The sequence below is a fragment of the Bufo gargarizans genome, chromosome 5 (assembly GCF_014858855.1).
Source record: "Bufo gargarizans isolate SCDJY-AF-19 chromosome 5, ASM1485885v1, whole genome shotgun sequence".
Lineage (NCBI taxonomy): Eukaryota > Metazoa > Chordata > Amphibia > Anura > Bufonidae > Bufo > Bufo gargarizans.
The window spans coordinates 12,512,033-12,528,682 of NC_058084.1; the positions used below are offsets into that span (position 1 = coordinate 12,512,033).

Consider the following 16,650-nt stretch of genomic DNA (forward strand, 5'->3'; position numbering starts at 1 on the left):
GAGGTGGTGATGGTGAGTACAATAAAGGAATTCAAGAGCGGCCTGGATGTATTTCTGGAGTGTAATAATATTACAGGCTATAGCTACTAGAGAGGGGTTGTTGATCCAGGGAGTTATTCTGATTGGAGTTGGGAAGATTTTTTTTTCCGCTTAAGTGGTGAAAATTGGCTTCTACCTCCCAATTTTTTCTTTTTTTGCCTTCCTCTGGATCAACTTGCAGGATAACAGGCTGAACTGGATGGACAGATGTCTTTTTCGGCCTTATGTACTATGTTACTATTCAGTGTGTAAAAGTGATTGTTAAGTTTCACTACTAGATGGCAGCGGAGCAACAGTAATTACATTACTACGCAAAAAGCCCTATTGTCTTGCAGGGGGAGGAAATTACCATTATTCAACTTCTACCCCTCACACTACATGGCATACATCTCATCATTAGTGTTGGGCGTGAATATTTGTATCGCGAATTTTAATCACGAATGTCGCCACTTCGAGAATTTGCGAAGATTTAGACTATAATGCTATATATTCGTATTTGCGAATATTCTAGATTTTTTTTTTATCAGTAACCTCCCTTCATGCTTGTGGGCCAATGAGAAGGCTGCAATATCTTTGTCTGAGCTTAGCAATATCCCCCTAGGAAAGCTGCCTCCCCCTTACTATATAAGAACCTCCCCGGCAGCCATTTTCTGTAGTTTTATGGAGTTCTAAGAGAGACAGCAGTGACATTGCTGTGCCCTGTGCTTTACTGTTTAATTACATTAGATAACTTATATATACACTCACCTAAAGAATTATTAGGAACACCTGTTCTATTTCTCATTAATGCGATTATCTAGTCAACCAATCACATGGCAGTTGCGGTCCTGTGTAGGGTTGTGGTCCTGGTCAAGACAATCTCCTGAACTCTAAACTGAATGTCAGAATGGGAAAGAAAGGTGATTTAAGCATGGCATCAATTTTGAGCGTGGCATGGCTGTTGGTGTCAGACGGGCTGGTCTGAGTATTTCACAATCTGCTCAGTTACTGGGATTTTCACGCACAACCATTTCTAGGGTTTACAAAGAATGGTGTGAAAAGGGAAAAACATCCAGTATGCGGCCGTCCTGGGGGGGAAATGCCTTGTGGATGCTGGAGGTCAGGGGAGAATGGGCCGACTGATTCAAGCTGATAGAAGAGCAACGTTGGCTGAAATAACCACTCGTTACAACCGAGGTCTGCAGCAAAGCATGTGTGAAGCCACAACGCGCACAACCTTAAGGCGGATGGGCTACAACAGCAGAAGACCCCACCGGGTACCACTCATCTCCACTACAAATGGGAAAAAGAGGCTACAATTTGCACAAGCTCAACAAAATTGGACTGTTGAAGACTGGGAAAAATGGTTTCTTGAACATGACAATGAGTTCACTGTACTAAAATGGCCCCCACAGTCACCAGATCTCAACCCAATAGAGCATTTTTGGGATGTGGTGGAACGGGCGCTTCGTGCCCTGGATGTGCATCCCTCAAATCTCCATCAACTGCAAGATGCTATCCTATCAATATGGGCCAACATTTCTAAAGAATGCTATCAGCACCTTTTTGAATCAATGCCACATAGAATTAAGGCAGTTCTGAAGGCAAAAGGAGGTCCAACACCGTATTAGTATGGTGTTCATAATAATTCTTTAGGTGAGTGTATAATACAGATATAGTTAGTGTAGGTTATCCTGATATAGTGTAGCTGATAGGTTCCAGTGCAGGGTGTTAGGTAGTGTGATAGGGATTACTGTTTCTCTGCTGTCCATACATACATGCTACAGACATAGTGCTGTGATGTCACAACAATACTTAGTGCACCAATCAGTAATATCTACTCAGACCTGCTAAAATGTGAAGTTGCACGTATTGCGCAAAAATATGCGCATCATTAGTGCTGATTTGCGCAATCGCAAATATATTGGAGCACTCTATCTGCATATAAAACTATTGCAATGTTCTGCCGTGCCAACCATTTTCTCCAGTCTCAGGAAACTTCTAGCAGCTTGAAAAATGCAGCAACAGTAAACCACGCCTGTATTGCGCACGCAATACGCACATATTACATTGACGATTTTCGCAATCAAGAAAATAATTGTGAATTCTCGAATTTGCGAATATATGACGTATGTTCGGCAAAATATTTACAAAATATCGCAAATTTGAATATTGCCCGTGCCGCTCATCACTACTCATCATACAGCAGCAGCCTATGGGCAACGAATGCTGTACGTCTATGCATAATAGGAGACTTACAGTGGGGAAATGCTCCCAATGTATACCGCTGTTGCAAATATTCAGCTCAAGAAGAACAGGGCCTAATTTTATTCCAAGACAAACTAAAATAGTAAATGTCAGGATTTTACCAGGCTCCATCTTACCTGTACTAACTAGGGTGCTGTTACTGTAAAGAGTCCCAAGATGAGGTCCAGACAGAGAGAGGAACGTATGCAGCTTGTTCAGATAATACCGAAACCGTGGCCGGGTAAGAACCGATCGAACGATGATGTTTCCCAAAGAATGTCCTATAAAACTAGAAAAACAAATTTCAATTAAAACAAAAATTAAATAAAAATGATTCTACATAGTATTAGGCATTATTGTAGATGGTCGAGAACCTGTGTCTTTCTAATGCATACTCATGATTATTTTGCTGTGTTCACTTTTTATTTTGAACGGTCTTCTTGTGCAGTGGGGAAACCTTCATTAAACTACTGTTGACAGATCTTATAACTTTTTTTTTTATCATCGCAGTGGTACAAGCAGGGGCATTGCTAGGGTCTCAAAAGGTCTGGGACCCAAGCCCTAATGCATATGGCCCAATTCTCTAAGTCGACCAACTGCCCCCCCCCCTTCCCCCCGCAAACACTAGCACTGAAGACATTTTACTGTACTTGCTATACAGCTATACAGCAGCACGTTCCTCTAACATCCAGTTCCTCCCAGGTGACATCTCCTCCGATGTAGATCTTCTCTGTCATCATCTTCTCCATTCAGTCTGGACACTTCTCACAGCCGCCTCGTCTCTGCAGAGTGTAACACACAGATATCTTAGCTTCATCACTTTTCTGTACCCCCAAATACTATCCTAAAGAAAAATGAGTGCCATACAAATAATCTTCCCCATAATAGTAGTACTCCTCATAGTCCCACCAATAGTAATTCCCTTCTAGAATACCCTCATTAGTAATACTGCCCCCTACAGTGCCCCCAACAGAGAAAGTGCTCCCCATTAGTAGAAGAGCCCTCCAGTATTAATAATGCCCTTACAGAGCCTCCAGTAGAAATAAGGCCCCCTATTGTTCCCCCAGTGGTAATAAAGCTATCTGCAGACCCCTCAGTAGTAATAAGGCCCCCATAGTGCTCTTAGTAGAAATAATGCGGATCTATAAGTCCCTCCTATAGAGCCCCCAGTAATAATAAAAAAGCCTAATGTCATCTGGATTTAAAATGCCCCCCGTGCCCCCAGTATTTATAATGCCCCCTACTGTTATAATGCTCATCCTGAAGTGCCCCAGTATTTATATCGCTCCCTATTATTATAATGCCCCTACAGTGCGCCCAGTATTTGTATCCCCCCTACTGTTATAATGCCCCTATAGTGCCCCCAGTACTTATATTGCCCCTACTGTTATAATGCTCACCCTGAAGTGCCTCCAGTATTTATATTCCTCAGTTTAGTGTCCTCAGAAATTATAATTCCTCAGCCCCTCCACCATACAGTCCCATGTAAATAACATTATTTCCCTCCGCCATAGAGTCCCATGTAAATAACATCACCCCCTCAACTTTCAGTCCCATGTAAATAACATCACTCCACCCCACTTTCCCATGTAAATAACTTCCCTCCCTTCAGTCCTAACATACAGTCGTGGCCAAAAGTTTTGAGAATTACATAAATATTGGAAATTGGAAAAGTTGCTGCTTAAGTTTTTATAATAGCAATTTGCATATACTCCAGAATGTTATGATAAGTGATCAGATGAATTGCATAGTCCTTCTTTGCCATGAAAACTAACTTAATCCCAAAAAAACCTTTCCACTGCATTTCATTGCTGTCATTAAAGGACCTGCTGAGATAATTTCAGTAATCGTCTTGTTAACTCAGGTGAGAATGTTGACGAGCACAAGGCTGGATATCATTATGTAAGGCTGATTTGGTTAAAATGGCAGACTTGACCTATTAAAAGGAGGGTGATGCTTGAAATCATTGTTCTTCCATTGTTAACCATGGTGACCTGCAAAGAGACGCGTGCAGCCATCATTGCGTTGCATAAAAATGGCTTCACAGGCAAGGATATTGTGGCTACTAAGATTGCACCTCAATCAACAATTTATAGGATCATCAAGAACTCCAAGGAAAGAGGTTCAATTCTTGTTAAGAAGGCTTCAGGGCATCCAAGAAAGTCCAGCAAGAGCCAGGATCGTCTCCTAAAGAGGATTCAGCTGCGGGATCGGAGTGCCACCAGTGCAGAGCTTGCTTAGGAATGGCAGCAGGCAGGTGTGAGCGCATCTGCACGCACAGTGAGGCGAAGACTTTTGGAAGATGGCCTGGTGTCAAGAAGGGCAGCAAAGAAGCCACTTTTCTCCAAAAAAAACATCAGGGACAGATTGATCTTCTGCTGAAAATATGGTGAATGGACTGCTGAGGACTGGGGCAAAGTCATATTCTCCGATGAAGCCTCTTTCCGATTGTTTGGGGCATCAGGAAAAAGGCTTGTCCGGAGAAGAAAAGGTGAGCGCTACCATCAGTCCTGTGTCATGCCAACAGTAAAGCATCCTGAGACCATTCATGTGTGGGGTTGCTTCTCATCCAAAGGAGTGGGCTCACTCACAATTATGCCCAAAAACACAGCCATGAATAAAGAATGGTACCAAAACACCCTCCAACAGCAACTTCTTCCAACAATCCAACAACAGTTTGGTGAAGAACAATGCATTTTCCAGCACGATGGAGCACCGTGCCATAAGGCAAAAGTGATAACTAAGTGGCTCTGGAACCAAAACGTTGATATTTTGAGTCCATGGCCTGGAAACTCCCCAGATCTTAATCCCATTGAGAACTTATGGTCAATCCTCAAGAGGCGGGTGGACAAGCAAAAACCCACTAATTCTGACAAACTCCAAGAAGTGATTATGAAAGAATGGGTTGCTAATAGCTATCAGTCAGGATTTGGCCCAGAAGTTGATTGAAAGCATGCCCAGTGGAATTGCAGAGGTCCTGAAAAAGAAGGGCCAACATTGCAAATACTGACTCTTTGCATAAATGTCATGTAATTGTCGATAAAAGCTTTTGAAACGTATGAAGTGCCTGTAATTATATTTCACTACATCACAGAAACAACTGAAACAAGCAGTTTAGCAGCAAACTTTGTGAAAACGAATATTTGTGTAATTCTCAAAACTTTTGGCCACGACTGTACAGTCCCAGTTAAATAAGTACAACTCCTAGCATTGCTTTGCCCCTCCCTTCACTTACCTCTCCTCATGTAGCAGACCTCACCACAGATTCTTCCCAGGAATTCACTTCACTGCTGAGCCTTCCTCTCCTGCACTGGTCACATGACGGTGACATCATCGTAGGTCCTTTACAGCTACTGCATTAAGAACTGACATGGACTGTGATGTCATCACAGGTTCTTTAGCTCTTGCGGGGCATTAAATTTAATTGTATTGCCATTCTGAGGATGGCAATACAGTCAGGTCCGGTGTCAGCACCCGGCAAACCCAGGCAAATGCCAGGGCCCACTGCTCCTGGGGAAGCTCACTGAGCTGCTATGAGCACTTCCATCAATACAGATGGAAGCACTCATTGCTGTCATTTCACTTACGCAGTACCTCTCTGGTGGGCCCTCTAAATCACATGAGGCAGGCTGCTGCAGATACTCAGACACGCCCCCTCTTCACTCAACAGAGCAGCAGGTTACCTTACCATTTTCAGTGAGTCTGCACTGTGACTGTCTCTTCTCTGTGGGACAGGAGTTGTTTTACTGCTTTATTAAGCAGTTTGCCTCCATGACACCTGCCCCCCCATATCCTGTCCAATCTCATCCTCATGGATCTCCTTTCCTCCTTCATGTATCCAGAACTCTTGTTCCACCCTCCTACCTCCTGTTGCTGCCCTGCACAGACCTCCTGCCACCACTTCTTGTATGAATCCCCCTCAGAGCCCCTTCCACCTACTTGCTGTGTTCACCCCCCTGTCCATCCAGGGGCCCCGGGCCCCTGTCTCACTCCTCTGCCTCTCATTATGGTGGCGTCTGAACTGCATTCACCATAAGGACCTTCTAATGTCACAGAGTCATGTGACTGTGCCCCCCCACCCCGTACTGTGCCCCTCACCCCATACTGTGCCTCCTTATAACTTGCATTGTGCCCTCTTACCACACCCTGTGCAGTGCCCCTAGTCATCCCCTGTACTGTGCCCTCTTATACCCTTTTATGGCGGTGTTATCCAGTCACTGTACAGAGGTGTTATTAGGTCAATGTATGGCGGTGGTATCCAAAATCTGGATGGTCATAACTGTATCCCTTTCCCTGCCCACACCATCCTTTTTTAGACCTGGCATGAGCGGGAAAAATATGCAGATTGCGGTGCTAAGGACCTTTGCGCCACAATCTGTCTCAGAAATGCGCCTAACATAGACGTATTTCTATATAATAAATGATCACCTAATTGTTTTATTATTCAGGGGTAGGGCTAATATCTTTATATTATATAAATTCTAGTATATTATACTGTGCCTTGTATTTTCCAGTAAAAAATGATCCTTGGGAAACACAATCCTCTTCCCTGACCACCAGGACCAGGGAGCGCTCTGTCAGTAGATGGCCGCCTCCCCTCTCCGCCACGCTGCTCCGCTGTGTACTGGTGCTTATTCTGACACTAGGGCTGGGTTCACGTCCTATTTTTGTCATCCATTTAATGCATACCAAAAATGTATGCGTTAACAGATGCCTCAGACTGATGCCGTACAGTGACGTCTGTTCACCATACAGTTATCATTCAAAAGAGTGTTTCTACAGGGAGGAACAAAAATACTAAACTTCAAAAAAGCTAAATTTTGCCAACTAAGAGAGGCCATAGGCCTAAATAACTGGTACAAAGTCCTCAAAAATAAAAATACAGCCACAAAATGGGATATCTTTAAAAGCATCCTAAAATCTCATTGTGAGAGGTACATACCGTATGGGAATAAAAGGTTAAGGAACAAAAAGAAACCAATGTGGATAAATAGAACTGTAAAGAAAGCAATAAATGACAAAAAGAAAGCATATAAAACACTAAAACAGGAGGGTAGCACGGAAGCACTGAAAAACTATAAGGAAAAAAATAGAACATGTAAAAAACAAATAAATGCGGCCAAACTAGAGACTGAGAGATTAATTGCAAAAGAGAGTAAAACTAACCCTAAAATGTTTTTCAATTATATAAATGTTAAAAAGTATAAATCTGAAGGCCCTTTACAGAGTAATGAGGTGGAAGTCGCAGAGAGCGACGAGGAGAAAGCAAAGCTGTTAAATATTTTCTCTCTCCAATGTATTCACTGAGGAAAATAAACTGTCAGATGACATGCTGAATGTAAAAATAAATTCCCCATTAAAAGTGTCCTGTCTGACCCAGGAAGAAGTGCAACAGCGACTTAAAAAGATTAAAATAGACAAATCGCCAGGACCGGATGACATACACCCTCGTATCCAAAAGGAATTAAGTAATGTCATAGCCAGACCCTTATTTCTGATATTTGCAGACTCTATACTGACAGGGAATGTCCCACAGGATTGGCGCATGGCAAATGTGGTACCAATATTCAAAAAGGGTCCAAAAACAGAGCCTGGAAACTATAGGCCGGTAAGTTTAACATCTGTTGTGGGTAAACTGTTTGAAGGTTTTCTGAAAGATGCTATGTTAGAGCATCTCAACGGAAATAAGCAAATAACGCCATATCAGCATGGCTTCATGAGGGATCGGTCATGTCAAACTAATTTAATCAGTTTCCATGAGGAGGTAAGTTCTAGACTTGACAGCGGTGAATCAATGGATGTCGTATATCTGGACTTCTCCAAAGCATTTGACACTGTACCACATAAAAGGTTAGTATATAAAATGAGAATGCTCGGACTGGGAGAAAATGTCTGTATGTGGGTAAGTAACTGGCTGAGGGATAGAAAACAGAGGGTGGTTATTAGTGGTACACACTCAGATCGGGTCACTGTCACTAGTGGAGTACCTCAGGGGTCAGTATTGGGCCCTATTCTCTTCAATATATTTATTAATGATCTTGTAGAAGGCTTGCATAGTAAAATATCAATTTTCGCAGATGACACTAAACTGTGTAAAGTAATTAACACTGAAGAGGACAGTATACTACTACAGAGGGATCTGGATAGACTGGAGGCTTGGGCAGAAAAGTTGCAGATGAGGTTTAACACTTACAAATGTAAAGTTATGCACATGGGAAGGAATAATGCAAGTCACCCGTACATACTAAATGGTAAAACACTCGGTAACACTAACATGGAAAAGGATCTAGGAATTTTAATAAACAGCAAACTAACTTAGATGCCCATAATGAGAACATAGTCCTACCACTTTACAAATCATTAGACAGACCACACATGGAGTACTGTGTACAGTTCTGGGCTCCTGTAAACAAGGCAGACATAGCAGAGCTGGAGAGGGTCCAGAGGAGGGCAACTAAAGTAATAACTGGAATGGGGCAACTACAGTACCCTGAAAGATTATCAAAATTAGGGTTATTCACTTTAGAAAAAAGACGACTGAGGGGAGATCAAATTACTATGTATAAATATATCAGGGGTCAGTACAGAGATCTCTCCCATCATCTATTTATCCCCAGGACTGTGACTGTGACGAGGGGACATCCTCTGCGTCTGGAGGAAAGAAGGTTTGTAAACAAACATAGAATAGGATTCTTTACGGTAAGAGCAGTGAGACTATGGAGCTCTCTGCCTGAGGAGGTGGTGATGGTGAGTACAATAAAGGAATTCAAGAGGGGCCTGGATGTATTTCTGGAGTGTAATAATATTACAGGCTATAGCTACTAGAGAGGGGTCGCTGATCCAGGGAGTTATTCTAATGCCTGATTGGAGTCGGGAAGGAATTTTTTATTCCCCTAAAGTGAAGAAAATTGGCTTCTACCTCACAGTTTTTTTTGCCTTCCTCTGGATCAGCTTGCAGGATGACAGGCCGAACTGGATGGACAAATGTCTTTTTTCGGCCTTATGTACTATATTACTATGTTAGTTCCATGGTAGAAAAAAAAATGACATTAACATATGCATGTTTTACTGGACTCTGCAGGATACAAAAACGTAGAGGGCTGCACATGTGTATACATGGGGATGGGGGGGGGGGGTAGGGCGTACTAAAATTTTCTGTGGGCCCAGTCAGTTCTAGACGTCAAGACTGCTGCAGCGGGCCAGAGGAGAGAAGGAGCGCAGGGAGATGAGCTGTGGTTAGTGAATGACAGGACCGCCGGCTCCCCTGCGCTCCAGCAATGATAGGTATGTGAGGGGGCCACTGGGGGGGGTCTTATAGTGTGAAGGCCCATTACACAGTATAATGACCCCCAGTGCCCCCCATTTAGTATAATGATCCCCAATAACCACTCCATACAGTATAACCCCCAGTGTGGGGCCACTAGGGGTCATTATTCTGAATCAGGGGCGACTGGGGGTTACTATTCTGAATGGAGGGCCACTGTGGGGTCATTATACTGTTTGTGGGGCCACTGGGGGGCATTGGGGAGTTATTATACTTTGTGAAGGGCCACTAGTGGTTATTATACTATATAGGGGCTACTGGTGGCCATTATACTGTGAGAGAGCTACAGAGGGACATGAAAATGCCTCAAGGGATTTATCGCCCAAGGGCCCAAATGAACCTGGAGCCGGCCCTGAATACAGTTGTATCTATCAGGCAGGCAGTACATTCGGGGCCCAAGCCCCGAATGTTTTAACCTAGCAATGCCCCTGGGTACAAAGATGTGAGCTGAAATTAATTTATTCAGATTTGAATGCCTCCTACAGCCATATTAAATTAGTACCCAGTGCAATTCTGCCAAATGACAGATGGGCTGGTGCCGGAGTGGGCCACCGCAGCACGGATGTCAACCATCTGATTTTTTATTTAATTTTTTTGTTTTGTTTTCTGAGTTTACACTGCACATGTGTACTCATTACTCAAAGGGCCAAGGAGGGAACAAGAAGTGGGAGAAGGAGTTCTAAGACATGGACAAGAAGGTGGGGATTTTCTACTCACCCAGTCCCTGCTCTTCTTGTTAGTGAAGGAAATCTCTGTTATTAGTGGCCATCGGAAAGCTCACTCACTGGGATTAGGAAGGTGTATGCAGGGTCAGGCTGGCCCACCAGAGAACCAGATGATCCTCTGGTGAGTCCAAGCTCTGACAATAATGAACCCCTAATAAAACAGGGCACTTATACTCAGAGGGTGTACCCTCAGAATAATTTCCTCTGGTGGGCCCAAGGGACTTCAGTCCGACACTGGGTGCATGACATTGTCTGACACTTTCTGCAACTCTGTACTGAAGGTTATTCCGCCATATGATCAGCAGGGTATAAATTACTTCTGAAGCCACAGTAGGAGGAAGGTGGGCACTATGGGTGCCATTATACTGCGGGCAGTATGGGGGCCAGGAGCGTAACTACCATAGCGGCAGACCATGCGAATGCCATGGGGCCCAGAGCAAGGGGGGGCCCAGTCTTAGTTGGGATCCTCTCCTCTTCTACTGGAGGTGAAAACTTGGTCTCCTCTCTAAAGGAACAACTTTTAGGAAGTGAGGCAGTGAAAAAATGGCCCAAGGGTCATTGAAGAGGGTTTAGGCGGAAACCCTTCCGTCCTGTGGGGGGCTGGTTTGATCCTTGCTATGGGGGTCTTATTTCTCTATGTACCCTACAGATGGGGGCGTCTCTTTATAATGGATGCACTATGTTGGCCATTCTTTATACTGGTAGGCACTATGGGGGCCATTCCTTATATCGGGGGTCATTGCAGGGCTATTCTTTATACTGTGGGCTGATGCCTTTGGGAAACCCACTAGGCAGCAGCCCCTGTACCACACAAATATTGAGTCAGAGACAGTAGCCCCTTTGCGACACAGATTAATCCCGAGACATACACACCTCTCATGGCCTGTGTCCCTCTAGGCATCAATCTGCCAGTCTGCACAGAGCCATGCACTCTCCACATCCTCTCCTGCTCTCTGCCTGTGCCTTTTCCTCCTGGATCACCACCATTTGCCCATTGCCTTGTACATTTTCTCTTTGCCTGGCACCAAAGCCCTCTGTCTGCGTCACTTGTGACTGTTCTATATCTCCACCCTTTTTGCGGAACAGTTCTGTTCTCTACCTTTACCTGACTGTGCCCCTCTCCCCTGTGGTCTGGTTGTTTCGGCTGTACCCACCTCACTCCTAAGGTGTGAGTGCACAGGGTCATAACGTTGTTGCTTCCAGCATTGGATAATTACTCAAATGAATTTTGGGCACTGGAGATGGAGCCTGTACCCAGCAGAACCAATAAGAGTCTCTCCTGTTCAGCGTTTCTATTACCAACCGTCTGTAAACTGAAAGGGGTTGTATCATCTCAAACATTGGTGATGTATCTCTAGGATATGCCACCAATGTCAGATAGGTGCTGGTCCCACCTATCTCTAGAATGGAGCCAGCAAATTAATGGGATGGAGACAGAGACTGCTTACATGCCACGGGTGCTATTGCCTGCAGCATGTAAGGGGTTAATCAGCCAGGATCAGCGCTGGTCAAGGCCATAAGAACAGGAATGTGGCTCTAATTTTAAAGCCGTGTCCCTGCTCTCTGCTGCACGGGAGACAGCATTTAGACAGGGCCACCATATAAAGGCAGCCCAGCCTAAGGTACCTAAGTGACCGCCTTAAAAAGGCATATTGGTGGTCACTAAGGGGTTAAAATAACATGGCTAAATTTTAGTCCCAGTCCGGCCCTGGTATAAATACTGTATATCCATGAGCATTAAGAGTTCATGTGCCATAGAGCAGTGATGGGATGGGCCAAGGATCTATGTCCATGCCATCACCAATGAGCGTTGGTTGCAACATTGGACATCATTTTGATACTTTCTAAGAAGTGATAAGTGCTAGATAGGCCTGGATTAGACCACTTGGACCTCAACAAATCGCCAAAATAGGGGACATAGTCCATTACTCCCTATCACGCAATTCAAAATCTACAGCACTGATGAGCTGTAGTGGTTCCAGTGGTTGGGCCTCCACCAAAATAGCAGTTATCATCTATCTAGTTGATAGGTGACAATTGCTTTGTGCCAAAGTACAACTTAGATACCGCATTCAATAGCAACAATGGCACCCAGTGATTTGACAAAGGGAACTGGCCCCCTCTGTCCCTCCAACTTTAGTCTATGGAGAGATTTCTGACCATGAATAACCATTCATTGCACACATAACCTGCGCCACAACGTATACAGAAAATACAGGCAGGAAATGTCTCCAGTATGGCTGCCACTAGAGAAGGTTTCAAAAATATAAAAAATAAAAAGTTTTGGTTCTTCTCATTATATTATAATCTGTAAAGTGATGAATGAGCATCTTATCTTCTACACTTGACGGGAAGGATGAAACTGTCAAGAGTCTTCTTGTAATAATGCCCAAGAAAACAGAACTTTCCACTTCAAGTAGACGGATATTTGAAATTCAGCTAATTCTGATTTTCTCTTTGAAGCGGCGCATCATTTTCCTCACCTTATCCGTGAAATCGAGAGGTTATACAGCTGAATATGCTGAATGATTTCATCCATCAGCCTGTCAGTCATGGCATCAAAGTCTGCAAAGGTGTCATTCTGAAAGGGAGAGAAATATTGGAATGTAGAGAACAGGCAGTAAATGTGAAAAAGCAAAAAATAGACCAGGGCCTGCTGCAGATCATTCTCTAATCTATTTCTTCTTATCCACTCCACCGGAGTAGCCCCTTTTTAAGCACATCTGCATACGACCTACCCTTTTTGTTTCCCTAATACAGGCAATAGCCCCTTTAAGACACAGTTGGGACCAGAAAAAAAAGGAGTCTGTTAGGGAGAATGCAACCATGTGTCCTCTACGGCACACTTAAAGAGTTGGGCCAAGATTCAAAAATGTCCCCTGTCCAAAGGATGGGGTTCCAACTGCTGGGATCTGTAGGCCTTCCATAAGAACTGAGCAGCAGCCAAACACGCTCCATTCATCTGAATGGGACTGGCACAGACAGCCAAGCTTTGTAATCAACGTCAGCATCTCCCACACAGAGGAAGCGCTGATGCTCAACCACCGTTCCATTCATACGGTGGGAGGTGGGGCAGGGGCACAGAACCCCCATTTTTGTGATTGCAGTGATCCTAGTGGGTGCACCTCAAACCATTTATTAAGTTTAAATCTTGTCATCTCCTGGTGGCTTAGCTGTAGGAGGTGGAAAGTTACAATGCCGGTTTCAACCAGGCCATAATGTCAGCAAAAGGCTCCTCTAACACATGAGAAGGCATCCATATTATAAATGCCATATGGTAGGTGGAGGGCTCAGGTACAAATTTCTAATTTGGGCCTAGAAGATTCAAGTTACATCTCTGGCATTTCTCTGGATATCTCTGAGACCAGTAGCATTACAGTTCAGTCATTTGTGCTCCAGTCTTATCTTGCTTTTTGACTCAAACAGCTGCCAATCATACAAAATGTGAAAGCATATCCCTCTGTTAACTCTCCCTGGAAACCAATAATAGTGAGACATCATTTCCTGTCCCAACCTCTCAGATACCTAGAGTATAACAAATGTTTTTTTTTTTCAAATGACAGGAAACTAAATTCATATATTTCCTAGCTAGAATGTGGTTCCTCGGAGGAGGAACACTAATATTTCTGCATCTTCTCATTGGTCAAATATATATATTTTTTTAACTTAAAGAGCATTAGAGTTGCTAATGTTTCACTTACTTGATTTTTTTCAGACATCAGGAAATCAAGATTTCCACCCGGTAACCCCAACTCAAGAAATGTTTTTACTAGTCGGAGGTCTGCGCTGTTACCTGGAATCAGAAGATTAGTGTAAGCTGATGTCAGGCTTCCAGAACTTTCCACTCACAATCCCGTTTCTGCATATTTATATCCCATATAGCAAGCTTGAAAAGCGGAAAACCTTGTCTGCAATATTTGCTAATCTACAAGATTTTCTGTATCTGAAACTAGAAGGAAACTGTGCAAAAGTTTTATGCAGGCGTGAGAAAAAAAGCTGCAAAGCAAGAATACTTTCAAATATAGAAGTGTTGATAGTTTATTTTGTATCAATGAAGAATTCAAGAAAATGCAATGTGAACGAACAAGAGAGATGTTGCATCCCAAAAAACATCAGCTCATACATAATAGATTCTAACGCGTTTCGAATAGCTAAGTATGTTCTTAGACTAAAAACACATAAAGTGTACATAGCATAGCTGTTCAAAACATGCAGGCGTCTTATGTCCATGATGATAGATTTCTTTGGATGCGACAATAATGGTTTTTTACTTTTCTAGAAGTGCTGGATTTTTTTTTCTTCTTGATGGAATCCACATCCTGAAGCCAGTCCCGGTTGTCTTGGTGCACTCAAGTTTGTGGTGAGCTGTTTTCCAGTTGAACTGCTTCTCATTTGGTATGACCATGCTTTGCCTGGGATGCTTGCAAAGTTTTGGAAGGAACCCGGCAGATAATTAGTTCCAAACATATTGGAACAACTAACCACAAATTTTCTGTGGATTTAGGCTTGCTCAAATCCTTTTGTCTCTTCATGTAATCCCTGTAATCCCAGATAGACTGGATGATGTGGAGATCAGGGCTCTGTGGGGCCCATATCATCACTCCGAGGACTCCTTGTCCTTCTTTTTGCTGAAGATAGCTCTTGACATTGACATTGGCTGTACAGTTGGGGTCGTTGTCTTGCTGCAGAATAAATTTAAATTTAAACTATTAACACTTCTTTTTTTTGAAAGAATTGAAAAGTTTTGCGCTGTACTGTAGGTTTTATTGTTCTTCTGATGCCACTTATATTGTTCTTTCTGATGAAAGAGAAGGCGAGATTATATTTGGAGACACACATTAATGTCCCTTTATTATATAAGGGGGAGCTTCTCCTGCAGCTATTAGCCTTACAGAGACAGATCTTAAAGGTTTTTTTCAGGATCTTGATACTGAAGACCAATCCTCAGGATAGATCATCAGTATCTGATTGGTGGGGGTCCGACATCCAGGACCCCTGTAGATCAGCTGTTTGAGAAGGCAGTGACACTTCTGTGAGCACTGCTGCCTTCTCACAGCTCACCAAGCACAGCAATTTGTATGGTGGCTGTGCTTGGTATCGCACTCAGCCCGATTTATTTTAATGAGCCTGAGCGTGTAGTGCCCTTGATCAGGGACACTCTGACGTCTGGACATTTGTGGACATTTACCTGTTTCCCCTATGCAAAGTTATAAGCTTCTTAATTTATTTCACTTGAAAGGATTAACTTGCACTGTTTATTACTGTGTAACTGCATTTTATATGTATGTTGTGATATATATCCTGTTAATTTGCACTATATTTGTGAGACTCTGTGGAAAGTGTTAATGAATACTGGGAGTCTTTTGGGACTTTGAATGAGAAGCTTGTAATTTTACACAGCTGCCATAGGGTTAAAAGATGAGCATGTTTTGGGGGGCGGAGCCAGCGCTTGATCCGGATGGACGTGTGAAGCGCTGCTCTCCCGTCTGCATATCCCTCTTAGCACTGTTTAATTAGCTTACTGCCGGCTGAAATGGTGAAGATCGGGGGCCAAAAGCCCACAGACCAGCCTGGAGGTAACCGCTCCCAAAGTCAAGCTGGAGATATAGAAAAATTTATGAAAAAAGCCTCCGCTACACAAGGGAGCCGTGAGACCAAGATGGCGCCCGGCACCCCGCGCTCCGGACACAAGCAGCTTGCCGCATGCAGCAGTGAGAAGGTAGGAGATGAACTCACTGAAACGGAAAGCCTGCCGATCACTAGAACATTCTTAAAAGAGGCTCTGATAGAGGCTCTGGGCCCTATCAGTATGGACATTTCCTCCATAAAAGAGGATCTGAGGCACATAGGAAGGAGAGTGGAGAGCTTAGAGGAGGCGCAGGCCGCAATCCTCCAGCACCAGAGTGAGGTGTCCTCCAGCATGTCTCTTGCGCAGTGCCATATCAATGCCCTGTATACTGCCATGGAGGACCAAGAAAATAGGAGCAGGCGAAATAACCTGCGCTTTAGAGGAATACCGGAGACTATTCCAGCTGTGGACATTCCTGAAACAATTACTCAGATTTGCCTCAAGATTCTAGGCTCTGACTCAACGCACGAGGTCCTGCTTGAACGTGCACACAGAGCCCTCAGGCCCAAACCGCAGGCGAACGAGCCGCCTAGGGATGTCATATGTAAATTTTTACACTTCCCTGTGAAAGAAGCCATTTTGGCAGGAGCCAGGAACTCCAACTCCGTAGAATGGGACAACAACAGCATCGCCATTTATCAAGATCTGTCGCAATCGACCCTCAAGAAGCGTAAAGCTTTGAAACCCCTTACCGACTGGCTAAGGCA

General features: G+C 43.8%; 1 protein-coding gene across 1 annotated transcript in view; it reads right to left on the reverse strand.

The window, feature by feature from the left end:
• FAM135B (family with sequence similarity 135 member B) overlaps positions 1-16,650 on the reverse strand; it is a 106,456-nt gene that overhangs the window by 16,196 nt on the left and 73,610 nt on the right. Inside the window, exons 14-16 of the mRNA XM_044293831.1 lie at positions 14,016-14,107; positions 12,798-12,895; positions 2,403-2,554 (exon numbers count right to left, since the gene is read on the reverse strand). Coding sequence (XP_044149766.1) covers positions 2,403-2,554; positions 12,798-12,895; positions 14,016-14,107 — 342 coding nt within the window. The remainder of the gene's footprint in view (positions 1-2,402; positions 2,555-12,797; positions 12,896-14,015; positions 14,108-16,650) is intronic.